Genomic DNA, 26,862 nt, shown 5'->3' with positions numbered 1-26,862 from the left:
AAGAGGGATCACCGCAGGACCTGATGGCACCAGAAGGCTCCCAGGCTGGAGAGTGTGAACATTCACAGGCTCTCGGAGGAGGGTGAGCGCGTCCTCATGGGGACGCGGAAGCTTTGTGCTGAAGAACATCCCCCACCCTCAATCCTTGTCCAAGGGTAGAGACATCAGCCTGGGTGATAAGAGATTGAAAGATTCAGCAGAAGGGCCTGGCACCAGAAGGAGCAGAAACCCTGGACCCAGTAGAAGGCAGAGCCAGGAGAAAACAGCAGCAGAGGCCAGGAGAAGCAGAAGCCAGTCTTGGCTGAGCAGAGACATGGCAGCAGAGCAGTCTGAGAGGAGTGGGCCAAGAGCTGTAACACTTAGGGCTGTAGTAGCACCAGAGGCAGGTGAGACCACGAGTGGGTCTGGGCAGCCACAAGTGGGCCCAGCAGCAGCAGAAACCCTGGCTGAGAGTGGGAGATGCAGGGGGGCCTGTCTGAGGCATTGGGGGAGGGAGACTGTCTGCTGAACGTGGGTACACCCTGCACAAGGGTTGTCCTTAGAGCAGTTCTGCTTGAAAGGACACCAACCCAGGAGTGTCCCAAGGCTGCTGGTTGAGAGCTGGACCGGCAGCGGAAGGGGCAGAGCTAGCTAAGAGATGTGCCAGTCCAGTGATGTAAGAGACATCGATTCCACACCCGGAAACTGTTTTTTATATATTGTTTGCTGCCTGCTTTCCGTGTGCTAATGCTCTGGGAATGTCTTGTGTGTCCTGGCTCTGATTGTGGGAACAACCTGTGTATGTACCACAGTAACAAATTTGTGTTGTTTAAATAACCAGTGAGTGTATCACAGGGCATGTGTGCACTGCAGCAGTTTAACAATAAAAATTTGACTATCCCTTTTTTGGGCAAACTAGGTTTCTATTAAAAAATTTTTTTTTCAATCATTGTTTTTAGGCAGTTTGATTATGATATGCCTTGATGTAGTTTTCTTCATGATTCTTGATGTTTATTGAGGTTCTTGGATCTGTGGGTTTATAGTTTTCATCAAATTTTGAAAATTTCTAGTCATTGTTTCTTCTGTCCCTTCCTCTTCTCCCCTTGAGGGACTCCAATTACATGTATATTAGATCATTTAAACTTGTCCCATGGCTCAGCGATAAGCTGTTTGTCCATCCGTCCTTTCCTTCCTCCCTCCCTGTCTCTTGTCTTTCTTTTCTGTGTTTTATTTTGGTTACTTTCTGTTTTGATGTCAGCAAGTTCACTAATCTTTTCTTCTGCAATGTCTAAATTGCTGTTAATGCCATCCAGTGTAGTTTTCGTCTTAGACGTTGTAGTTGCATCTCTAGAAGTTTGATTTGGGTCTTTGTGTTTGTTTTTTTCAAATCTCCCATGTCTCAGTCTTTGTTCTAGCTCTTGAATATGGAGTACACAGTTACGATAACTTTTAAAGTTCTTGTCTACTAATTTTTTCGTTTGCGATTTCTGGATTTATTTCTGTTGATTGAGTTTTCTGCTTATTATGAGTTGTATTTTCCTACTTCTTTGCACGCTCATTAAATTTTTATTACGTGCCACATATTGTGAATTTTGCCTTTTTCGGTGCTGTCTTTTTTTGTATTCCATAAATATTTTTGAGTTTTGTTCTGGAATGCAATTAAATTACTTGGAAACAGTTTGATCCTTTTGTAGTTTGGAATGAGAGCAGCCTTTAGTCTAAGGATAGTTTCAGTTACCCTTCTGAGTACTCTATCCAGTGCCCCATGAATTACGAGATTTTCACTCTTGTTGGTTGACATAGTCCCTATTCCTAGCCCTCTGTAAGCTTCAGGGATTGTTCTCTCTGCTTTTTCAGGTGGCCCTTTTCCACTCTGGGATAGCTTCCTTTCAAGCAAGCCCTGACCAGTACTCAGCTAAAGGCTCGGGGGGCCCTCCAAGGAACCCTGCAGCCCTCTCTCTTTATAGCTCTCTTCTCTCCATTACTCTGTCCTGTAAACTCTAACTGCCTTAGGGCTCCCAGCTGTCTCTTCTCAACTCATGGAGCTGCTGAGCTCCATAAGGTTCCCCTACCTGCACTGTGACCTGGAAACTCTCTCCAGGCAATAAGCTGGGGCAACCATGATGCTTACCCCATTTGTTTTCGCTGCCTCAGGGATCACTGTCCTGTGCTACCTGATGTCCAGTGTCAGAAAACCATTGTTTTCTATATTTGGTTCAGTTTTTTAGTTGCTTTAGGGAAGAGGCTAAATACAGTCCCTGTTGTTCTGTCTTCACTGGAAATGGAAATCCCAGCCGTAGCTTTAAAACTTCTAATGAAACCTTTTAGCATACAGGCAAGTATAGAATATAGTGTATTGATGACCTGGGTAGCCACTATCCAGTTATTTTGTCACGTTATTTTGTCATATTTCTGCTGCTTTTAAAAAAAGAAAACACTATAAATACAGTTAAAGCCTTCTTTTCTCTGTGATCCCACTCTTCTCTTGCCTTTCTCAGAGGTAACCAGTATTCTTTATTTGACAGTTATCATTCATGTGTAGGTATTTTTTTTATTCTTTTACATCATGTATATATCTATAAATCATATCTATTAGTGGTGTTGTCTTGAAGGTTTAAAACAATATCATGCTGTGTATGTCGTTCTTCCAATTATTTTTAAGAGTTTATCCATATTATGGATAAAAAAGCAAAAACCAAACCTGTTGCCAGCTAGTTAATTCCAGCTCATAGCAACCCTATAGGACAGGGTAGAACTGCCCCATAGGGTTTCCAAGGCTGTAAGTCTTGACAGAAGCAGACTGCAACATTTCTCCTCCAGAGCCACTGATGGGATTGAACCACTGACCTTTTGGCTAGCAGTATAGAGCAGTAGGAGGCAGCTGAGCGCTTAACTGCTGCATCACCAGGGCTCCTTATATTATGGATACATGTATCCATAATACATGTAGCTTTAGCTAGAGCGTACATTCTACAAGGACAAGAATCTTGCTCTGTTTTGTTCGCTGGTGTGTCTGAAGTACCCAGGATAGTGCCTGGCTCATAGTAAGCACTCAGTAAATATTTGATGAAGTGTCATATAATATGTGATTGTATGCATATACTATATTTATGCATTCTCTGTTGACAGATGTTTAGATTGTACTTTTTTTTTCCGAATATGAACAGTGCTGCAGTGAACACTCTTGTTCATGCCTGCTAATAATGCACATGTGCAAAGATTTCTCTAGGAAGTGCTGTATCTTAGAGTAGGCGCCTCCTCACCTTAAATGTGCGTTGCTGGCTTCCTCTCCGTGTTAATGGTACCAATTTATACTCCCACTCCCATTAGCAATATATGAATTCTCATTTCTCTACATCCTCAGCAACATTTGGTATTACCAGGTCTTTTAATTTTAACCAATCCTATACACGCAAAATTAGACTTTGTTTTACTTTTTTTTAATAGCACATTTCTTTTTTTTTTTTCAATAGAAATTCAATGTCTTCTTTTCGTCCTGGACGAGGGCATAATGACAGTCGCAAGAGTGTGTTTTATACCACTGAAGAGTGGGAACTTATAGACCCAAGCCCGAAGGACCTGGAGGAGTCCATGGTACAGGAGGAAAGGAAGAAGCAGAACCCTGAAGGGAGCAAAGGTACAAAGATGGTTCCTGTTGTCTGTCATTCCCTCTGCTGCCATCTATTAACTACTAATGACATGGGAGACACTCTAACCCAGTGCCGTGGAGTCGATTCCGACTCACACTTTAGGAGCAGATGTTTCTGGAAGTGTAAGACCCAGTGGGGGTTTGCATTCTCTTGGTGGGAGATAAAACATGAACATTTGAAAAATTAGATGTTACAAGAAGTAAGTCACTGTCCAGTACAGTGGTTCTTAAATGTTTTCTGGAGGTAGAGCACCCAGAAGTTATGGTGTCTTTGTGGAAATATTGATTAAAAAAAAAAATGTACTATGAAAATTTTGAAACGTTCACAAAAGTAGAAGATACCCCGTAACGAATCCTGGTGTGCTTATCATCCAGCTTCCACAGTTTAGGACATACGGCTGTCGTTACGTCTTCTGTGTCTCTGAACTCCAAGCCCTCCCTGCCCCCGACCGTCAGCTAGATTATTTGGAATTCTAGACGCCCATCTATTGCATCTGTAAATACTTTAGTATGTATCTCTAAGAGACAATGACTTTTAAAGGTTATTACTATAGCTTCGTTATAACACCTGAAAACAGTTACAGTAGTTCCCTAATATTATCCAATTCCCGAGTTCCGTAAATGTCTTTGTACAGTTGATCTGTTTAATAAGGATCCAAACAAGGTTCGTCCTTATATTTCATTGGTATGTCTTCTTAGGCCTGTGTTAGTCTAAACAGCTCCTTTATCAACATTCCTTTTAAAAGTTTTAAAAGCTACGGTGGGATTTCCATTTCCAGTGAAGACGGAACAACAGGGACTGGATTCAGTCTCTCTCTTAAAACATCTTAAAAACCGAATATTTCCTCTTTCTTTTTTTCCCCTTCTCTTGTTGTATTTGTTAAAGACACAGGATCTTTTGTGCCGAGGAATTTCCCACATTCTGGATTTTGTTAAACATGCTCCCGATCCCCTGTATTACCCGTTTACTAGTAGTTAGGTCCAGAGGCCTGCCCAGGTTCAGGGTTGGCTTCTGATTATGGCAAGAATACTTTTTTGCAGGGTTATGTATCCTTCTTATTATATTGTACCTGTAGCCACATAATGTGTAGTTGGCTCTCTTTTTGTGACATTAAGATTGATAAAATTCTCCGTCAGCCTTTCGCCTAGTGCTTTTAACAGCCAGTGATTATCCTAGACCCATTAATTCATTAAAGGAATGTTGATATTTTAAACATAAAATAACTAAATAATTTTGAGATTCTGCATTACGCTTGATTCCGGCTTTGGCTGGAAGGAATAGGAGGCATCAGTTTAGGAAGTCTTTAGTGGGAGAGAGAGTGCATACTAAAGGGATTATTTTTTTTCTTTCCCTGGGAAAGGTCTACATGGCTTGATTTGAGGGGGAGAATATCTGTGTCCCACAGAAGCATGATGTAGGACCCACTGGTCTAGTGTGGCGTGGTGTAAAATGTGGCCAGGCTTGCTTCATTCCACTGTATGGCATAGCCGGTGGGAGCATCCAGGAGAGGTGCCTGTTGTAAACTGGGTGTGCTTCCTGGAGGAAGAGGGGTTTGAATTACTGAAGATAAGCAGTATTGGCTCTCACTTGCAGGAGAGAGTCTGGGAATGAAATGGAAGGGATGAATGTGACAGTGATCGTGAAGGAGGAATAGGCTTAATGACTTGGGAAGGAATGAGGAACTCCCAGCATCACTGCAAAGTGTCTTGTAGACTGTTGGCAGCCTTTTCAGCCCAGCTCTTTGAGAAGGAGCTTGTGTGAAAGACCTGGAGAGACAAGATGTCTCCGGACTTCGATCTTGCTTGATTCACTGGAGTTTCCTGTAATGACTCCAAGAATCAGCACACTAGCTTGTCCATGTAATTTACAGGAAGTAAACTGCTCTTCCCTGTATTTTTTCCATTTGTATGTAAACTTTTCATTGGAGTATAACGTAAAGAAAAGTGCCCAAATCAGAGAAGTATAGTTTGATGAATTTTCACAAAGTGAACACACCTATGTAACCGGCACTCAAGAAACAGGACAATACCAGCCGCCACCCCCTTGTCCCCCTCCAGTCACTCCCCCACCCCAGGGGTAAGCGCTGTCCTGACTTCTAATAATATCGATGAGCTTTTGCCCCTTTACTGACTTCATACAGGTGGAATCTATACAGTATGTCACCTCTGTGGCCCCTCATTGCATTTTGAGTATATATTTGAATCTGTCTACACTAAAATTTATTTGGATTCCACGATACCTTTAAATACCCATTTTTTAGGAAGAGGATATATAGTTTAAAATTAAAAGGCCATACATTTGTGTTTCTGTTTTTTCTAGTGACAAATTAGCAAAAGTAGGAATCCAAAGATCGCGAGCATGTCTCTTTCATCCTCCACTTGGAACATACCACTGAACTTCGTAGGTGGGGACCTGGGCAGGGGGCGTTATCATTTCAGCTCCGAGGCAGCTTGGAGCAGCTGTGTTCTACCCTGACCCGCGTCTCCGTTGTCTTCATTTCTACCCTTGGAACATATCACTGAACTTCATAGGTGGGGGGCCTAGGGAAGGAAGTCATCGTTTCAGCTCCGTGGCAGCTTGGAGCAGCCGTGTTCTGCCCTGACCCACATCTCTGTTCTCTTGGGTCCGGGATGTGCTTAAAATGGGAAAACATAGGCGCAGCACTGAGCTCCTGAAAACAGGATTTTGGAAAATAAACGTAGTATGAAAAAAGACTCTTAAGAGGTGTGTGATATAGTTTTGTCAAATTTTCATTAGTGCCAGTTTACGGCCTGCCCTTTTTCATCTACCTTTTAAAGCAAAGATTGAGTAATCCAGTAGAGAAAGTTTTCTTTCGCAGTGGTCACATGGTAGGTTCTTATAAGGAAGGATCTGGTAGGGGGAATCATCTTTGATTGTGGGCGTGGTGGTTATTATGCCTGAGGCGGGGCACAGAGGCATCTCTGCCTCTCAGGTTCTCGGTGAGGAACGCAGAGCTCCTTGGAGGCTGACATGTGAGGATGCTAACGCTTTACTGCCATTGCCAAAGGGAGGATTTGGCCTGTGCTTAAAAAAACAAGTTTTGTTTTTACATAGGAATAACTGGCTCAGGATTCCCCTTTGATTTTGGACGTATTCCCTACAAAGGAAAGCGGCCTTTAAAAGACATGCTTGGGTCGTACAAAAATCGTCACAGTAGCAGTGACCCTTCAGCCGAGGGGCCGTCAGGTGGTGGCAGCATCAGCAAGCTGGCCTCTGAAATGCAGCTGCAAGTTCAGAACCAGCAGGAAGAGCTGGAACGGTTAAAGAAAGACCTCTCCAGTCAGAAGGTAATTTCTCTTCTTTAAACTTTTGTCTTAGCTCACACGATCAGGCCAGGGAGGAAAGCCTAACTTTTGTTTCTCTGAATCTTCTTGGGGGCAGTTTTGTTTTCCTGAAGGTGATTTTCCCTTGGTAGTTCCATGTTGCCATAGTGACCGTCGTTGGCACTCCTGCTCTGCTTGGTCATTTGTTCAAAGACACTTGAGTTTACAGGGAGAGAAGACCCATTACAGGAAGTCAGGGGAGGGTGTTATCTGCATCCACGCCTCGTCCTACCCCTGAGAGCCACACTCTGAACAGATCTTCAGCCTGGAGGTCCTTAACAGTTGCCAGCAAGGATTTCCACATCATGATAAACAACACCATTTCTCTCTGAGCTAATCAGTCCTAATTATATTTAATTGCTCAGCAGTTCAGGGAATTATAGAGCTCAGATTTTTTAACTGATGAACGTTTACCAGGAACCACTGCTGACTGCAGTGTATGTGTTCGTGGGTTCCTGTTTCTTGTTATTGTTCTCGACAGACAGTCTTTATGGAGTAAATATTTTTTTTCCTCTCTATTTTTTGAGATCGTTCAAGAGGAAGTTCAGTATTAAAATGTTTCCAGTAAGGTTTCTGCATTTCCTCAAATGCCAGTGATGGCTCTGTGCAGCGTGGTCATGATTTCTGCTTTTCCCCCTCTCCCCTGCTGTCCTTACTTTTCACATCGTGCTCCCTTTTGCTCCCAGGAGCTTGTGCGGCTGCTCCAGCAGACAGTGCGGTCTTCCCAGTATGACAAGTATTTCACGAGCAGCCGACTCTGTGAGGGGGTCCCAGAGGACACGCTGGAGCTTCTGCACCAAAAGGATGATCAGATTTTGGGCCTCGCCAGCCAGCTTGAGAAGTTCAACCTGGAAAAAGAGAGCCTTCAGCAGGAAGGGAGGGCACTCAAGAGCAAAGTGGGTGAACTCAACGAGCAGCTGGGAATGCTGATGGAGACCATCCAGGCCAAGGACGAGGTCATCATCAAGCTGTCCAGGCAGCTCAGCGAGTGCGAGGGCCACGCACCTTCCCCTACTGCGCTGCCCAGCTCTCCCTCTGCCGCCCCGGCCAGCCGGGACCAGCTGGAGCTGGACAGGCTGAATGTAAGAGCAAGGGGTGGGCGCCAATTGTTGGGATGAGAAAGCCAGAAACCCATTAGCTCCATTAATGTCACCCCAGAGGTACTGGCCTCGGTGAGCTAATTTGGCAAGACAGCAGAGCAGCTGTGCCTTTTTCGACAGGTTTAACAGGACTTGGAGTCAAATCATTATCAGTCTTCTAAGGAGCTTCCTTGAAAAATGAAACTTTTAGTCCAGTGATGTTGCCATTGCTTGGAACAGTTGCAGATCTTTTTCCTCCCTTGCTTTCAAACAACTCAGCCTTTTCTTCCTACTTACTCCACCTGTAGAACTTAAACTCTGACCTAGGCTAAACCCGTGGAGGCTGTTCATTTTCACCTCTGAGTACCTGAATGCACACGCAGACTTTATTTACACATCCCGCCTCAGGACCTAGTGGGGGCCAGCTCAGGAAGCATTGTCCCCAATGGCTAGTATAGAGTCAGCTGGGGGCATGGACTCCAGCTCTAAGCAGCCTGGCAGGAAGGACTGCTCAGAGTCAGTGTCCCCACCCAAGGTGGGAGAGACCTGACACTTTGAGAAGAAGGGCGTCACTCTCGTCCCGGGATCCCTTTCTGGGCTGGTACTGGGGGTGGGAGGCTGGTTCCTGCACAGAGGTGACTCCAAGTCATACCTGGGCTGGTGAGCAGCTGGCGAGGTAGGGGGAGCACACAGCATCTGTGGGAGGCAGAAGAGGAGCCTGCCCGTTCAGAGGGGAGAGCCGAAGCCAGTGAGGCCATAGAGAGGGCTCTAAGTGTTGCTACCACCAGTTGTTGGGACCCTGTAGGAGAGGTTTCAGGTGGAGAAATGTCCTCTAGGATGTGGGGCATTGGGTACAGCCAAGAAACATTGGTGATCCAGACAGGTCTGTGGCTACAGGCCCCACCTGGCTCCAAAATCTTTCTCAGGGGTGTTCACCTCCTCCCAATACAGTTTATCCTTGAAGGACAAAGATTTACTACTTCTGAGGGTCTTACTGAACACTTCCTTCATGCCTAGTGGTGCCTTTCCTAAACTGTCAGTGGATTGAATGAGGGCTTCTGAAGATATTCTAAAATAGAAGTTTAAAAGCAGTGGAATAATGGCAACATTGTTGAACATATATCTGGTCTTCCATAGTGGCCACTTCTAAGTGATGACAATATTAGACACGTGAGTCAGAAGGATTTATTAATGAGAAAATCTAAAACAGCAACCCCCCCCCAAAAAAAAACCCCTTTCATTAATTTATACTTACATCCACTATAAAAATAGCTGAAGTTAAAAAAAAAAAAAAAAGAGATCTGAGTTAGGGTTGCCAGTAGTCAGTTTTGTTGATGTATACAACCTAGAATATACAGGATGCTTTAATACACAGCCTGTCAATGGTAGACGTTCTGTGACTGCGTATTTAGTGCCAGCTGAAATGTATACTTTGTCAGCATGTGAGCACTGCTTGGCAGTGGGGCAGGCATGTGGCAAGGCTTACACTGGTTATAGAGCTGGGGTGTGTGTGGAGAGAGTGTGTCACGTTGCCGCTTCAGCTCTGCAGGACTCCTTTTGGAGACAGCTAAGGGGGTTGATGAGAATTAGATTTTCCCTTTTGTTGTTTTTGCAGCATGATGAATGCAGCCATTTTGAATCAGTCATGAAATTCTTTCCCCCAACATTTCTCATGTTAGTTTTTAAAGCCCGTGGCTCCCGAATTCTGCGACAGACAGGTTAAGTGTGGACACAGTTTGCGAAGTAGCAGAATGATGGTTTGGTTGACTTGCTTATGGCTTGTGAATTCCAGGTGGGATAGGTGAGTCCTGCCCGGGTCAGTGACTTGGTGTTTTCTGACACTGCTCAGCCCGGAACCCGTGATGGCCAGTGCCAGGGGCATCCCCTCTGCGGTGCTGAAGGCACTCACCCTAATCCATGCTTCCCTGCGGTAGCAATGGAAGAACTGAAACGGTTTGAGGGAGGAAGAGGGAAAGCTTTGGACAGAAATGGGTATTTTGGTGTGTGTTTTCTCTTCTTTTGACCCACATTTTAAAATGTCTGTGGGAATGGATATGTGTTTATTTTTGGCTCCCTTTTTTTTCTTGTTGCTGTTACTATCCAGGTTTCTTGCTTATGTAGTCAGTGAATGTGCTCTGTAAAGATGTCTGCCTTTTGGAATTGACTAACATTTCCTTTGTGGTCTAACACGTGGTCACTTTTTGTCTCTGTAGTTTTTTGAAGTGAAACAGATATTGGTCCTAGGGTTTTACCACCCTAGCAATTTAAATGCTTTGCTGTTTCTGTGTTTCTTTCTAGGCCTTTCCTGGGTATACATAACCCTTCGTTCCTGGCACAGATAGACTTCTGTATTGTTTCATGGAGCGTTATAGCTTAAGCACTTTTCTGTGTTGCGCTTTCTTTGTTGCTATCATTAATGATTTCAAAATTGTCCATTTTTGACTGTGTCATTATTTGCTCAATCTTTATGTTGTTTCCTGTGTTTGGCTGTTGCACGTATATCTTCGGGCATACAGCTCTTCCTTCTTTGGGCAGTGTCATCTCTTCATTCAACAAACATCTGATGCGTGACCACCACATGCCAGGTCTTGTGCTCTGCATGTGGACACAGTGTAAAGCAAAGGAGACCCAGTCTCCTTGGAGCTCACAGTTTAGAAAGCACACGCATAAAAGCAGAATTACAGCTGTGAGCAGTGGAAAGGAAGGGTGGTGGTTTAGACCGAGCATGGACTCTGGAGCCAGACCTGGCTAGTTTCAAACCCAGTGTTACCACCGCTTATGAGCTTTGACCTTGGCCACGTTACTTCACTTCTCTGTGCCTCAGTGTGTTCATCTGTGAAATAGGGTTTCCTTCATAGGTTGTTGTAAGGATCGAAGGAGGTAATCCGTGTAAAGCCCTCACAGAGTCCCTGACACCGCATGGGCTCTGCACTGTCAGGTATCGTTATTGCTGTGATCACCATCATCATGCTAGGGAAAGTGTCCTAAAGATAAATTATCAGGATTTACTTAGACCGTAACAAAAATTTTAAGTTAAAAACATAGATTCGTCAGAATATGATTATTATGCTTTCACTGATCCACCTTGTATCACCCAGTCCATCATTTCTTCAGTGTATTCTTCAGCTGCCTTCTAGCTCATCTTCCTTTGGTTGACCTGCCTTCTAGTAACGTGTTTGTTTGTTCGTTGTTTTCCTATATGAGAGCTTTAAGACACCGGGGGCGGGGGGCGCATCATGATTTGGGTCATAAAGGAAGGGCAGTAGGCCTCCTTTTGTGTTTGACATTAGATATGGGAATGCTGGTAGTGATGTGTGGTCTTGCTGAGGCTGCCTTGGTGTGACGCATATCAGGAGTGGGGGCGAGGGGGGTGGGGGAGCTGAGCTCAAAGAAAAGCTCACCAGGCCTGGCTCTCAGAGGCCAGGTTCAAGGTCCACACCCTTAGTGGTTGTGTGATTGGGCAACCCCTCAGTTCTTTACCTAGCAAATAGTGATAACAGTAATGGCCACCTGAGAGTTGTGAGTCAGAATTCGACTCAGCAGTGGTAGATTTGGGTTTTTTTGGTAAGAGCTGTGAGGTTTAAATGAGATAGGAGCCTGAAGTGCTAGCACAGGGCCCCTCTGACCCATAGCAAGTGCTCCATAAATGTTAACAGCTGTGGGGACCATGTAAACATTGTCAGTTTGTGGGTATTTTATGGAGGAAATTGTGTACCCCGTGGTATTTTCTAGTTTGGAGATGGGAACGTCTTCAGAGACGTCTCTGAGGGATGGCAGTGGTGTCCTTCTGTGACAGCACAAGCAGCTAGTACCTTTCCTCACCATCCCTGGCCTGCCCTGGGGGCTGTCTGGAAGCAGAATTTCTTCTCCGTCGAGGGACCAAAACCTCCTCAGGAATCCCAGGCACCAGCCTGTCAGGTTATAAAAGAGAAATAGTCAGAAAGAGGGAATATCGCACTTAATAAAGACTAAAGCTGGTAGAGAGCATTTAGAAATCACTGCCCTAAGAGTCTCAGGGGTGGTTCTCAATAGTACCTTTATTTGGGAGCATCTTCAGTTCAACTTTATCATTATTATTATTATTAGCTTGGTCTAAAGAAGTTCCCTGAACTTTATGTTCACAGCATATACATGAAAACTCTCCCTTTTTCTGTTGGCTCCTTTTACTTCTTTTTACTCAGAGTTCGCAGGGCTGAGACTAACATATGTCACCTGCCTTTGCCAGACCTGCACTCCAGGTTGGGCTTGGCAGAGCCAGCCGCCAGCTTGCTGTGTTCCCTTAGGAGATAAAGCAAACGTGGCAAAGTTAACATGTTAGGTGGAGAGTATATTGTCTTCCTTGTACTTTTCTTTCAACTCTTCCATAGGTTTGTAACCTTTTAATATAAAAAAGTTGGTGAAAATGTTTTCTTAACACTTCATACAATGTGATTTAATTATTAAGTATAATTCTGTAGTCAAGGGCTTTTGCTGTATTTGTAGCGTTTTCTACATAAACTGGTTAAGTAAAAATGAGAGCCTACAGAAAATGTGTTCCGTTTCTTTAGTTAAAAAAAAAATGAGTATTAGATGTTGCTTAATTGTACCACCTCAATGGACGTGCATAGACAAAAATTTGCCAAGTCCCCTAAGGAGGAGTTTCTCCTGTCTCAGTTGAAAGGAGTCACCACCATTAAGTAAATTTTCCCCATATCCTCCCTTGCAGCAGTAGTGCCTGTCTGCCTTCTACTGCCAAGAGTGGCCGCCGGCACTAGTGGGAAAGTGCCCAATAAGAGCTTCCAGTTCCTCAGAACTCTCTCTAACTTAACCCATTGCCGTCAAGTTGATTTTGACTTATAGCGACCTTATAGGACAGAGTAGAACTGCCCCATAGAGTTTCCAAGGAGCGGCTGTTGGATTCGAACTGCTGACCTTTTGGTTAGCTGCCGTAGCTCTTAACCACTGCGCCACCAGGGCTCTCTAACTTAGCCGGGCTATTTGATTGGTAAGGCAGCCAAATGCATATAGTAGTCAACATTCAACCAATGTGAATTGATGGATTTCTTTTCCCCAACAGGATAGTCTGCAGGGATATAAAACCCAAAATAAATTTCTAAATAAGGAGATTTTGGAACTTGCAGCTCTACGAAGAAATGCAGAAAGGAGAGAGAAGGATCTGATGGCCAAGGTGGGTAAGGGTGGATATATTCTGTTGTCTGCAGGGAGGTGCGATGAGAAAACCATTCTAAAATGGATGGGCTTTAAAACCAGTTAAAATCCCATGCTTGCAAGGAAGTGGTTTCAAAATATATTTAAAATATAAATAGTATGTAATTCTGTGGACTTAGGCTCACTGTGTCTTTGATGAAGACAAAGAGAAATGCCCTGAGATGTGACTTCCATATACACATACCCATTTTTAGTGGAGTTTAAAGGAAAACAAAAAAAACCCACAATTCTAAGGTCCCCTAAATTTAGGTTATTTGGGTTTTGATTTCTGTTGTTAAGTGTGAATCAGTTTTTATCTATGAAGTGGGCTGGTGAGGATAATGCCTCCTCTTCGAGCCTGATAGACTTGGTGCAAGAGTCAGACATGACTATGGACGGAAAGGCTTTGCAAAGTGTAAAGGCACTGCAGACGTTACGGTTATAATCACTTGTCAACAGCTGTTATATACCATTTTGAACAGTCCTGAAAGCATCTTCTAAAACCTTGTTCCTGCATGTTTTCTAGGGGTGCATTTAATTTGTGGGATACAGTGGCAGATGGGAGCTTGTCCTGGGTCACAGCATCCTAGAAAAGTGTTGGTGCAGCATGGGGTGGCCACCGATGGCCCCTGTCCCAAGTGGCACACAGCCTGACCTCAGTAATTGGGTGTGACCTGGCTTCTGCTGCTATCCCCCTGCCCAGAGCTGATGCATGTGTTGGCCTCCAGACATCTGATGGTCTGCACCCTTCTATGCTAGGCCCTAGGAAGGAAGAGGGTCCCATGGCAGACTGTTCTAAATATGACAGGTGGCTGTGGCATAAATAAATCTCTTGTCTTTGATAGGATCTGTCTCTTACATCCTCATAGTTTTGGGCTTGTCACTCATTGATTGTTTGAGGTCCCTAAGGATTCTTTTTCCTGTGTCTCTGTCTGGATGGCAGTAACCACCAAATTTTCTGCAGTATTCTAGCCTAGAAGCCAAGCTCTGCCAAATAGAAAGTAAATACTTGATATTGCTTCAAGAAATGAAGACGCCAGTTTGCTCAGAAGAACAGGGGCCTGCTCGGGATGTCATAGCCCAGCTGCTGGAGGACGCTTTGCAGGTTGAGAGCCCAGAGCAGCCAGAGCAAGCGTTCATTAAACCTCATCTTGTCAGGTAAAGGTGCTCGTGACTGCGGCGGGTAGTGCGACCACACAGGAATCCCATTTCTGAAATCCCCCTTTTTGACAGCGAAAGCTTTCCACAGTTGTGTGTCTGATCTAATGCTTTCAACCCCTGTCCTGGCAGTACAACGGTTACTGTCACCATCCTCCCAGTAATAAACAAGGGATGGAGCTGGAACTCAGTCCAGATCTTTTGATTCCAAACCCTTTCCCGGTCTGGCAGCAGGAGGAGCCAGGCTCCCAAGGAGTAGGAGTCCTCTCCTGAGACATGTGCTGTCTTGAAAGCAAAAGGAACCCCTCAGTAGGGAACTGGCTTTCTTTGTAAGTGAGAAATACCTAGGTAATGTGATTCACTGGTCCCACTGAATATCTGATAAAAGCCAGGCACGCTCTTGACCCTGAAATACTCTTGGCAACACACACGCACACATACGCACACACAATATTGCATATATTTGGGGGAAATTCACAGAACCTGGAAACCCATCAGTATCTTGGGTTACCTGTTGCTGTCGTGTCGATTCCAACTCATAGTGACCCTATAGGACAGAGTAGAGCTGCCTGATAGGGTTTCCAAGGCTGTAAATCCTTACAGAAGCAGACTGCTACGTCTTTCTCCTGCAGACTGGCTGGTGGGTTCAAACTGCCAATCTTTCAGTTAGCTGCCAAGTGCTTAACCACTGTGCCGCCACAGCTCCTCAGTCTTGGGTTAAGAACCCTATGTTCTATTTTCTAGGGGGAAAAAATGAGACTTATGAAATATTGAAGATAGGAGAAATCTGCAAATTCCCTTGGTCCAACCTCCTCCTCTGTTGGTGCCCCTTTGCCACTCTGGGTCAGATCCTGTCACCCTGTCCCTGAGCCTGGCTTGCTGCGTTCGCCCAGTTTCTCCTCCTCTATCTTTCTGGGGCCCAGGCCTTGCTTCAGCCTCCCATGACCTTTCACCTCTGAGCCCCCAGCACCTGTCTGCATTGTCTCAGCTACTCAGGTGACGGGTAAAAAATACGCTGCCAGCATATGACCAACATCACCATGACAAAAACTCGCTTTTATTGAGGTCTGCTGTGTGCCAGAGGCTGCACCAAGGCATTTTACCTGTGGGATTGTATTTAATGCCCAGTGAGGCGGGTGTTCTTATCCTCACTTTATAAATGAGGAAGCTGGGGTCAGGGAGGGGATGTAATTTGCCCAGGGTCACCCAGCCTGTGGGTGACAAAGGCAGGACCCCGGACGCGGCATGCAGGTGTCTGGGCTCAGTGGCTCTGCCTCCAAGCCAAGCACCACTTTTCCGTTCGTGATTATTGTTAACTCCTGTGAGGACATTCCAGCAGAGGTATTCCAGTGCCCGTCACTGGTGTCTGCCCTTCTCGTGTGCATTTTGTACTTTGGCTACATATTTTGTGTGTTTTCAAGCATTACATATACGTAGAAAGATTTTTACTATGGAAAATTTCAAGCATACAAAGTAGTAGACAATTATACAGTGAACTTGTGGAAGCCAGAACTTAACAGAACAGCCATGCTTTTCTGGGTCTCAGAAGTCTTCCACCTTTGACTGGATGCAGCCTTACCACTTTTCTGTCGCTCACTTTAGTGGAAAATATGTTAGTTTCCCTTCTCTGACAGGTTTCCGCCTTATACAGTTCCAGCTTCCGCAGGTTTTACTGTAAAACAAACCCTACCGCGCAACCATCACTCAGCTTTAACAGTTAGTAATGTTTTGCCAATCTTTTTTTGTCTTACTTCCCTACCCCCAAATTTCTTCCCTGGAGGCTTTTAAAACAAACGCCAGATGTCACGTAATTTCACCTGTAAATACTTCACTATGTATTTCTAACTGATGACACTTTTTTACACACCACCCCCACCGTATACATATCTTTTTGCAGCTTATTTCATTCAACCTTATTTCCAGAAATTATCTAGTTTGATATATGTTGCTCCCGAGCAGTTTTTTTTAAGCTGCCGTATACTACCTCATGCAGAAGATATGGCAGTCTGCTTTCATAAAGATTTCAGCCTTGGAAACCCTCTGGGGCAGGCCTACTCTGCCCTGTGATGTTGCTGTGAGCCTGGATTGCCTCGATGGCAACGAGTTTGGTTTGGTTTTGGTTTATAGTACCTCATTGTATAAGTATACCACAATGTCTTCATTTTTTTCCCTCGGAAACATTTAGGAACTTTTCTTTTTTTCCTAAGACAAACGGGTACAGTGAACATCATGGTACGTGTCTCGATTTGTCCATGTGAGAGTTCCTCTAGGATGTAGACTAGAAGTGGAATTCTTGCCCCAGAGGGAATATAGATCCCCAGCTCTGCTAGACCTGCTTTTCGTAGTGCGCGTGCCAGCTCACAAACTCAGCAGCAGTGTGGGAAGGGGCTCCGTATCACTTTTCTGTTGCCGCCATAGCCACAAACTTGGTGGCTTAAAAGCAACGCAAATGTATCATAGGTCAGAAGTCGGATTCAGAAATCCGACACAGGCTAAAATGGTGTCAGCAGGACTACGTTCCCTTCTGGAGGCTCTTGGGGAGAATTCCTTCTCTTGCTCAGTCAGGTTGTTGGCAGAATTCAGTTCCTTGTAGGACTAAAGTCCCCATTTCCTTGCTGGCTGTCAGCTGAAGGCCTTTCCCTGCTTCTAGAAGCCACAGCATCCCTTGGGCCCATACTCACGGCCCCAGCTTCCAACATCTTCAAAGCCAGAAACCGTCAAGTCCTCAGGCTTCACATCTCACCTGCCTCCTCTCCTCCTGTCTGATTTCTGACTCCTCCACTTTGAAGGGCTGGTTTGATTACAGTGAGCCCACCCATATAATCCAGGATCATTGCCCTAGTTTAAATTCTGTAACCTTAATTCTGTTTGCAGAGTTATTTTTGCCAAGTCACACAGCATATTCACAGGTTCCAGAGATGAGGGCGTAGGCATCTTTGCTGGCCATTGTTCTGCCTCCTCAGCCTTAATTCCTCTTTATCCCTCTTTACTGTATAGATATTTTCTCTCTTGTCTTTTTTTTTTTCCTCTAAATAATGTTTTATTGTGTTTTTGTTGAAGGTTTGCACAGCAGTTCAGGTTCCCAGTCAACAATTTCTACACAAGTTGTTTAGTGACATCAGTTACGTTCTTCACAACGTGTGAACATTCCCAGTATTTCCATTCTGGTTGTTCCATTTCTGTTAATCTAATTTTCCTGCCCTCTTACGTTCTCATCTTTGTTTTAAAGTAATTGTTGACCGTTTGGTCTCATATAGGTGGGTTTTTTTAAGGAGCATAATATTTACGAGTGATATTCATTATTTTTTTTGAGCCAATTTATTATTTAGCTACAAGGTGACCTTGGGGGTTAGTTTTTGGTTTGAAGAGATCTCAGGGCAGTATTCCTGGGGAGTCCTCCAGTCCAGTAGTCTAATTGGTCTGGTTTTTCAGTCTTTTGTTTTTTGTTTTTTTTTTTGAGAAATTTGAGGTTCTGTTCCACATTTTTCACCCGTTCTATCAGGATCCATATATTGTGGTCCTGATTAGAATGGTCAGCAGTGGTAGCTGGGTACCACCTAGTTCTTCTGTTCTCAGAATAGATGAGGCCGTGGTTCATGTAAACTATTTGTCCTGTAGACTAGTTTAAGTCTTTGGTTTCTTTGTTCACTTTTTCCCCAGACAAGTAGAGACCAGTAGTTGTATCTTAGGTGGCTGCATACAAACTTTTAAGACCCCAGACATTACTCACCAAACTAGAATGTAGAACATAACTTTATGAACTATAGTATGCCAATTGACCAAGATGTCCCACAAGACTATGGTCCTAATCGTCCAAAACCAGAAATCCGATCCCATGAGGTATTTGGTTATGTCTAAGAAGTATCTGTAACTGCGCCCCCCATGTGCATTACTATATATATGAACATATGTGTGTACAGTCACGTAGATGCGTATACGTATATATGTGCATTACACCTATGTATATATACCTATACACATATATGCCTACGGCTATGTGCATGCTTACAAATATAGCCACGCACATATTTTTTGGTTGTTTTTGAGGCTGTTCCTTGTCTTTTTAAATTATATCTTCTGAAGCATAGAATTTATATATATGTATGGGTATGACATATAAATACATTTACACATATGTTGATGTAGCCAAATTTTTCCGTCTCCTTTTGGGTCTTGGTCTGCAGTCTTGCCTGTATTTTCTTCTATGCTTTTCACATTTAGGGCCTTAATCCATAAGGAACTGATTTGTTTATATGGAATCAAGAAGGGAGGGATCTAATTTTTTTTTTAATATTTTTATTGTGCTTTAAGGGAAAGTTTACAAATCAAGTCAGTCTCTCGCATAAAAACTCATATACACCTTGCTACACACTCCCTTTTTTTTTTTTTTTTTTAATATGGAAAGGCACTTGTCCCAGCCCTGTTTATTGAGAAGTTCATTTTTCCTTGCTGATTTAAAATGCCTGTCATATTTCAAAATACTGTGTATACGTGGATTGATGTCTAGGTTCTCTATTCTGTTTCACTGGTCTTTTTGCCAAGACTATGTCATTTTATACTCTTGATTTTGTTTTTATCAACAGTGAATATGATATCTACGGGTTTAGGACTGTACCTGAGGACGATGAGGAAGAGAAGTTGGTAGCCAAAGTCCGAGCATTGGACCTAAAGACGCTCTACCTCACAGAAAACCAGGAAGTTTCCACCGGGGTCAAGTGGGAAAACTATTTTGCAAGCACAATGAACAGGGAGATGATGTGCTCCCCGGAACTAAAAAACCTGATCCGTGCAGGCATTCCACACGATCACCGTTCCAAAGTGTGGAAGTGGTGTGTGGACCTTCACACGAGGAAGTTCAAGGACAGCACTGAGCCTGGGTACTTCCAAACCTTGCTTCAGAAGGCACTGGAGAAGCAGAACCCGGCCTCCAAGCAGATCGAGCTGGACCTGCTGCGGACACTGCCCAACAACAAACATTACTCCTGTCCCACCTCAGAAGGCATACAGAAGTTACGAAACGTCCTGCTTGCCTTCTCCTGGCGGAATCCCGACATCGGCTACTGCCAGGGTCTGAACAGGTGGGTGCCCAACCCATAGAGTGCCCCTGTTTGCCATTAGGATGCTATCAGGAGAACTTGTAGGTGCCAGGCTCTACCTGAACTTTCCTCCCCTCCTGGTAGGCCAAGAAAAGCCAGTTGTTTAGGGGAAAGAACTAGTTGTAGCAAACTGGTTTTAATTATGCAATATCCCCAATTCTAGGGTAATTTTGAGAAACACACGTGCTTTTAGAAAATATTAAGAACATCAAAGTCAGATTCCTTTGAAACAACTTGGTTCCTCATTTTTTCTTCCTCACTGTTGTCAGCACACTCAGGTTTTGATCAGAAGTTCACTTTCATTAGTTTGTAATGCATGAAGTGAAAACTGGTAGCCACTCCTTGTTTATAGAGGGTCTTCATGCTCCCAGCAATTCTTGATGTAGCTGAAGCTTAACCCTGGAAGGGCCCAAACTTGTCTTCTTTTTGACCGTAACCTTTTAAAGGTCTTGCATAGTTCCCTGCAAGACAGAGGGCACTGAAAAGCCTCTTGCCTTTTCTTAAAGATGCAGGCTCTTCATCCAGGCTGTGCTGGGACAGGACGAGCCTCAGGAGGTGCTGAGGTCTGATCTCCGAGAAGCTGCTCCCCAGGACTGGGCTTCCTGAGTGCTTGTGCCTGCTTTTTACAACCTGCCTGATTCTGACCTGCTGGCACACTTCCTGCTGTTTCTGCTTCCTGCCATCCCTGTAATTGTCCTTTTCTCTTCCACTCTGTGTAGTGAAATTAGGTAACCAAGCTTGTTAGAAATAGAACGGTGACACCCCGTGTGTGTACTTCAGTGCAGTGAGTGCAGTGTGTGAGCCTGAGGTTTTGAATGCTGGCATGTATTCTGGCTGCTCATAGGCCTTTTTAATCCTGCTCGTGCCAGATGCTGACCTGCAGGTAACAGGTGAGGGATATCTGTTCCCACCTGAAGTTAGAATATTGCAGGAGGAAAGCCTTTTAACCTGGAACGTCAACTTGGGAAAGCCCCGAAACCGAGTGGTTTCCAGGAAGTCGTTACCTCTGTGGTGGTGAAGAGAGGGCAGCTACGCTGGGCCCCTGGGAAGGTGAAGGGGGCGTCCGCGGGGGACGCCCGCTGCTCCTAGACAGTCCCCCATTCAGAAAAGGCCAGTAAGTAGGATACTGCCTGGCAAAGCAGCCTTGTTTTGCTGAAATCCACATTCACATTGTGCACTCCACCTAAAAGCTCCTAGAGGCTGAAAACCTCTCCAGCCCCTAAGGGGTCCCGGTGAGGACTTGAGCATGCCTGTTGGGGACACTAAGAAAAAGCTGTGGCAATTCCTTCTGGTGCAGTGATGCTCCGTTTGTCTGGTTTTGTCATGGAATCAGTCATTCTAGACATAAATACATTTTCCAGAGAAGCTTTCTCTCTGGACCTCCACCCCCACCAGCATTAAAGCCTCTAAATGTTCATTTTATTGAATTTTTTTCCTTGAAATATTTTGTGCATGTCCATGCTTTCCGAGCACCCGGAACTTGAGCTTTTTCTAGATGATTCAGGCCTACTACCTGGAACATCAGTTACTTTAAAGCGATGCCCTCAAAGGCTCTGCTGAGTTTGGGCTCTTTACCCTTTTCTTGGTGTTTGCGGTGGCTGTGGGACGTGGTTTCTGTGCTCATGTTTCCTGTTTTTCTCTCCTCCGTCTCTGCCAGGTGTCACCTTTCTGTTCTCCATGCCTGTTACGCCTACTCAACACAGCCCCTTCCCATCTACCTCCGGTCTTTTTTTTTTTTTTTTTCCTTTTTTAATTTGAGACAAATTCATTATAATTTTGTATAGGGAAGGAAAAAGAAAAAATCCTGAGGAGTTTCAGGAATGTTCCTGGGCGTGGCGCACCGAAGCGTCAAGCTGTGGACAGAGGTCCTTGGATTTGAGTTTTGTGGAGAGAGGCTTTTCTCTCGCCTCTTTCTTTCCGTCTTTGTGTCCTGAATGCCTGCTCAGAGCCATACTTGGGATACCTGAGATTCCTGGATAAGTAACCTCTTGATTAGTGACAGCATGGAAATAGCTGGACCCAAATGTACATGATGACCCAGTAACAGGTGACACATACTCCTTCCTTTCCCACCTCATGTGCATCCTGTGGACACATTGCTGCTAGAAGGTCCCTCAGAAGGGTTTCTTTTTATAAAGCCCCAATTCATTCCCCCAGTGTGGAAGCTGGATGATATTGGGAGAGTTGTTTCTAAGCCTTCATGTGATCTTTGCCACTTACATTCACGTTTGCTTCTGGATTTCTTGTCCAGAAAAGGGTTAGTTGGAACTGCCTGAACAGTAACTCACAGCATTAGCTGCATTAGCAAAAATTTTATAATGAAAACAGACTTTTTTTTTAACGAGGCTAGTATTGGGAAACAATCTGATCTTCTTTGAACGGAGTGAAGGGGGATGTGTAGCTTTACTTCTCAAACCTTAGAACATACGTCACCTGCCCAGAAACACGTAGTGTTCTTGACTGGAGAGCTAGAAACAGCTTTGGCCAGGAGAGAGAAGAAACGTTGTACAGACGTCTCTGAAGACTGGCAGCAGCGTCTGCATCTGGGCGCATGGTGCCAGCGCTCACCTTGTTCTCTGTTTGCTCGTAGATTGGTGGCAGTGGCCCTCCTGTATCTGGAACAAGAAGACGCTTTCTGGTGTCTAGTCACCATAGTGGAAGTTTTCATGCCTCGAGACTATTACACAAAGACTCTTTTAGGATCCCAGGTACTTCTAAAAATATTGTGCTTCAGTCACCACCTTGTAGAGCTATAGCTGGAATGTGACTTGAACTAAGCCCTTGTGGGAGGGGAAGCTTCATGTGTGTGACTTCAGCGACTGAGCCCTGAAGAAAGCGTGACAAGACCGGGCATGTCCCTGAGGCTGTGTTTCGAGCTGTTTGGAAGTGAGTACTGGGGGGAGGCTCACTCAGCGCACTGAAAACCAGCCAGTTAATTGTTCTCTCACAGTGAGAACCTGATATCATTTTCACTGCCCAGCTTTCTCTCCCCCTGGGCACAAACCCGAGAGGCAGATGCCAAGGTAGGATCAAGTGAGCAAGAGATTTGTGAGGGGAAACATCCATGAAGGATGAACGGGCAGGGAGCCAGGGGAAGGAAGGATTGGGCAGGAGAAGACTCAGGCTTCTGTGCAGTTCTAAGAAAGTTTTGGCCAAGTCAGTGGGGTGTCCTTAAGCCAAGGTTGCCTATTGAAGGACCCTGAGCCTCACAAGAATGGGCCTGCATTAGTGCCCCTGCTGTGCACACTCCTCGACTGGGAGCAACCTGCAGGAAGCACACGGCCTCTGTGAGCAGATGTGATGGACCCAGAGGGGCAGCTGCTGGGGCCATTGGACGGGAGGCCTGAGCCACGCATTTCATGTCCACCACACCACACCCAGCCTCTGAAGCCAGGGGACAGTGTAGGAGGGTGTGGGCTGGGAGAGCCCAATTTTGTCTCCATGCTTGGGATAGCCCTGGACCAAACCCTTGGCCCTTGTGGGCCAGGGCACCACTTCCTTAGGCTGGGCTGCCACTAGCATGGGCTTCCATGTGTCCCTCTCTCTGCTTGCTGCCTGGCCACCCCTCTCACGTCTCACCTTCAGTCACGTGTGCCTCTTGCATACAGTGGTGCCAGCGTCAGTGCCTGCTGTGTGGCAGCCTCTTCTCCAGGTTTGTGTCACCTCTTGGCCTGCTTGCTCACAGGTCCATACTGCTCCATGCGGTATCACAGGGATGGCCCGCAGGCTGTGTCCCAGCTCCTGAGTCAGCAGTGGAGACACTGCAGGTTGGAGTTAGAGATGTGGCTCCCCTCACTCCGCCATGGGCACGGCCTCTGACAGTGGCTTCATCCCCATGCCTCCAGCTCCCAGCTGATTGGGTCCTCCATGCCAGCTGTCCCCCGCCCCGTATCCCCCCAACCCAGGGGTGGCAGTGACTCCTGCCATTGCTAATCTCTGGGCTGCTTTCCTATCAGCTGTTTGGTTTCAGCTTTTCTGTCACTGGTGTAACCAGCTACCTGAATAAAATTCCCCCTGTTGTATATTTAGAGTGGGTTCTCTTCTCCTGGTTCTTTATATTTGCGTTTCTGCCTTTGGGGAGGATTGTTGCCCCCATGACTATCTACACTACCCACATTTCTAGCTTCCCAGGCCAGACACCTGAGTCATCTTAGATTCCTCTTCATTCCTTTCCTGTGTATCCACATAGTCACTCACCAGTCACTGCCACCTGCCTGGTGGCTCTCATATACCCTTTGACCCTTCACCTCTGTCAGGTCAGCATTGCCTCTCTCCTGCCCCACTGCAGTTGCCACTTCTCCTTCCTTCCTGCCTTCAGTGACCCACCTTCCCATCTCATTCTCAGATGCAAGTCATGCCACCCCCCTGCTGGAGTCATAGAGGTCCTTAGAGCTTTCAGGCTAAAGCCATGTGCTTATGCATGGCCGCGGGGGCCCTCCTTCCACACTGTGGTCCCTGCCCACCTGTGCAGCGTCTTGGTGCCCAGTAGAATTCCCTATTCTCTGGTCCTGCCCTGAGCTCTGTGTGCTTTGTGTATATACTTCCTCTGCCTGGAACACCTTCCCCTGATGTCTCCCCACCAGGCTCCTGCTCAGTCTTAGCTCTCCTGCCTTCCTGAGGCCAACTTCAGGACCCTGCTTCTGTTCCAGTCCCTTCCCCAGGCTTCTGGGACAGCAGTTACAGTGCTCCTTTATTACTGCTGGCCTGCTCGTCTTTCAGCTGGTCGGCGGCACCCTAGCACCAGCATCATAAACATCTAAGCTTTTGTGAACTCTTTGACCAGGGAAAGCTTGCATTTTAGTGAGCACCAGCCCGGCGCTGGCAGCTTCACAGCTTCATCAAGCCCTGTGAGGTGTAGGGATCATCGTCCCCGTTTTACTTGTAAGAAACTGAGGTTCAGAGACACTAAGTCTGAGCTAGAGTCCAGACCCAGACCTCTGTGGCTTTGGGCCCAAGCTCACCCCACTGTGCCTGCTGCCTCCCAGGACACCGCAGGAGGGTGGTGAGGTGATGCTGGGCCCTGGCCTTCCTGGGGCAGACTGTCCCCCCAACCCCCTGACCCAGCTTTACAAATGTCGACTGATCTCAGGGGAGAAGGCTTATCTGGTCTCCCCCGGACTGCTTCACTTTACCTACAGATCTGTTTTCTGTCACAATAGTGGGTAAAGTAGGAAATAAATGGCAGTGGGAAGAGGCAGCAGTTAGAGCTGGGTGGGATTAAAGAGGTCAGTAAAGAAAGTGGTCTGTATTCATGGGCAGCTAAAAGCTAGTAACTTTGAAGACCTAAATTTAAAAATCTCAGGTGACAGGACTTCAGAATAGGAGAAATGAAACATAGATCTTTCATAATTCCTCTGCCAGGTGGTAGAGCACATTGGTTAGGAGCTTGGGCCAGGAAGGAAGTGAGCCCTCTCACCTGTGAGCTGTGGAGTGGGGACCATCACTTCACAGCGCCAGGCCTCAGTTTCCGCATCTGTCAAATGCGGATGATACCCACCTGAGAGAGAGTGTTTGAGATTGAATTCAGGTGATGCATAAAAGGTTAACCTAATGCCTGGAGCATTATAAAAGCTCAACAGTAGTTATTAGTGATATTGTTCTTATAAGCAAAGAGGAAAGACCTATTTTAAGTATGTGGATAAAATTTGCATGCAGTTGTCTCATAAACATAAATGTAAATTCTAAGGAAACTTTTTTTTCCTAATTATAAAACTAGTAGACGCTTACTAAAAATTAGACACTATAGGCAATATATAGGCAAAAATTAGGCCATATAGAAAGATACTAAGAAGAAAATGAAAGTCCCCTGTTATCCTACCACGTAGAGAACCACAGTTAACATTTTTATGTATTTCCTTTCTGCCTTTTTTCCCAGTACATGTACGTCTCCACATTGAGAGCATGGTGGGCCTGGCTGGTTCACATTAAAGTGTGAGCATTTTCCTGTGTCATGATCTGCTTCTTAGCTGTCGTTTTTGGAAGCTCTGGCATTCCGTCAGGTGTTTGCACATACTTTCTTTCGTTCACTGTTCTCCTATTGGTAGCACTTTGTAAAGCTCACCTGAGCACGGAATTGGCTTTGTGTGTGCAGTCAACCCTGGCCCTGAGCAAACCACGGTAGAGCTGCCTCCTGCTAGGGCCAGGTGCCTGAGACCCTTGCCTGCTGCTGCTGCAGTCCAGATGCATGCCACTTTTTCTACTCATTTCATCATCTGAGTTAGTGCACATTGGATGCCAGGACCTGGTGCTAGGCACCGGGGACGCAGAGATGAATGACACAGTCATTCCATGTCCTCCAGCGCCCAGTCGGGGACGGGGTGAGACAGAGGCTGAGCCCTCGTTTCCTGGCAGCCCTGGCAGCCTGCTCCACGGCCAGCCGTCTACCAAGCACCTGGGCAGCCTCAAGAATGAGGCCCAGCCTGCCAACTGACTAGGGGAAGAGAAGTGCGTGCGACTTTCTCCCCGTTTGAGGCCAGCTCATACTTGCCTTGCTCCCGAGTGTCTTCAGCCTTGACCCTCCAGACAGAGTGAATCCCTTTTGATCAGTGGTCCATGTCCCTTGCCATAAAGGTAGCTCCCTGGTCCCTATCATGCCTGTATCCCCAGTTACCCATGAAGTGTGGCAGAAATGGTAGTCGTCGTTTGAATGTCGAGGAATGGAATAAAACAGAGAAGTGCTGTTCCTAGAGACCAGTGCTGACTCTGCCCTCTAGGTGGGGACGGGGTGTTGTGGGCGAGGGAGGGGCAGGCCTTCCAGGGCAATGACCACAGAGGGCCTCCATGCCTCGTTTGTCCTCAGGGGTAACTCGTGTGCATTGTGGGGTGGCTTTTCCCAGCTTTTAAAGGGTCTTTAGTATTTCGCAGACTTATCAAAATTTTATGGGGTGGGGAGGGGGGCGAATATGGGTGAGAAAGGTTGGTACTTTTTACAAACCATGGATCGGTTTTATAGCTTCTTACGTACGTTCGTTTCCCAAAAGTCTTTAAGGAAAATTAATTATAATTCATTTTAGCCAGTTTATACCTTTGACATTTTGTCTTTGTTTCCTTCTAGTCAAAAGGCAAATTGGTCAAAAATGCATGTTTCTGACCATAAATTCTGTATTTTGTTGTCCTTTAAGCACCCTAAGGTGGATTTACAACTTTCTATAGTTTCTAGTAATATTTTTAGCTTCTTAAGTTATTTTGCCTTTAAAATTTTTAAATTAACTTTCAGCTAGTAATGCCTACTTGAACCTATCTTACCTTGGCTTTTTTAAATATTTATAATTGTCCAGGCTTCTTTATAAAGAAAAATAAAACTTCCAACAAGGAAATGAAATTGATTTTTTTTTTAAGTTTTGGATTGTCCTTAAAAAGAACATTTTAA

General features: G+C 45.5%; 1 protein-coding gene across 2 annotated transcripts in view; it reads left to right on the top strand.

Annotated features, from left to right (window-relative positions):
- Nucleotides 1-26,862, top strand: part of TBC1D2B (TBC1 domain family member 2B) — a 108,421-nt gene that overhangs the window by 68,687 nt on the left and 12,872 nt on the right. For both annotated transcript variants that reach the window (XM_003413845.4, XM_023552965.2), the window contains exons 4-10: nucleotides 3,453-3,616; nucleotides 6,705-6,937; nucleotides 7,660-8,055; nucleotides 13,109-13,219; nucleotides 14,204-14,397; nucleotides 18,981-19,475; nucleotides 22,084-22,201. In XM_003413845.4, coding sequence (XP_003413893.1) covers nucleotides 3,453-3,616; nucleotides 6,705-6,937; nucleotides 7,660-8,055; nucleotides 13,109-13,219; nucleotides 14,204-14,397; nucleotides 18,981-19,475; nucleotides 22,084-22,201 — 1,711 coding nt within the window. The remainder of the gene's footprint in view (nucleotides 1-3,452; nucleotides 3,617-6,704; nucleotides 6,938-7,659; nucleotides 8,056-13,108; nucleotides 13,220-14,203; nucleotides 14,398-18,980; nucleotides 19,476-22,083; nucleotides 22,202-26,862) is intronic.

Source organism: Loxodonta africana, chromosome 13, assembly GCF_030014295.1.
Source record: "Loxodonta africana isolate mLoxAfr1 chromosome 13, mLoxAfr1.hap2, whole genome shotgun sequence".
Lineage (NCBI taxonomy): Eukaryota > Metazoa > Chordata > Mammalia > Proboscidea > Elephantidae > Loxodonta > Loxodonta africana.
This window is presented reverse-complemented; position numbering and strand designations above follow the sequence as displayed.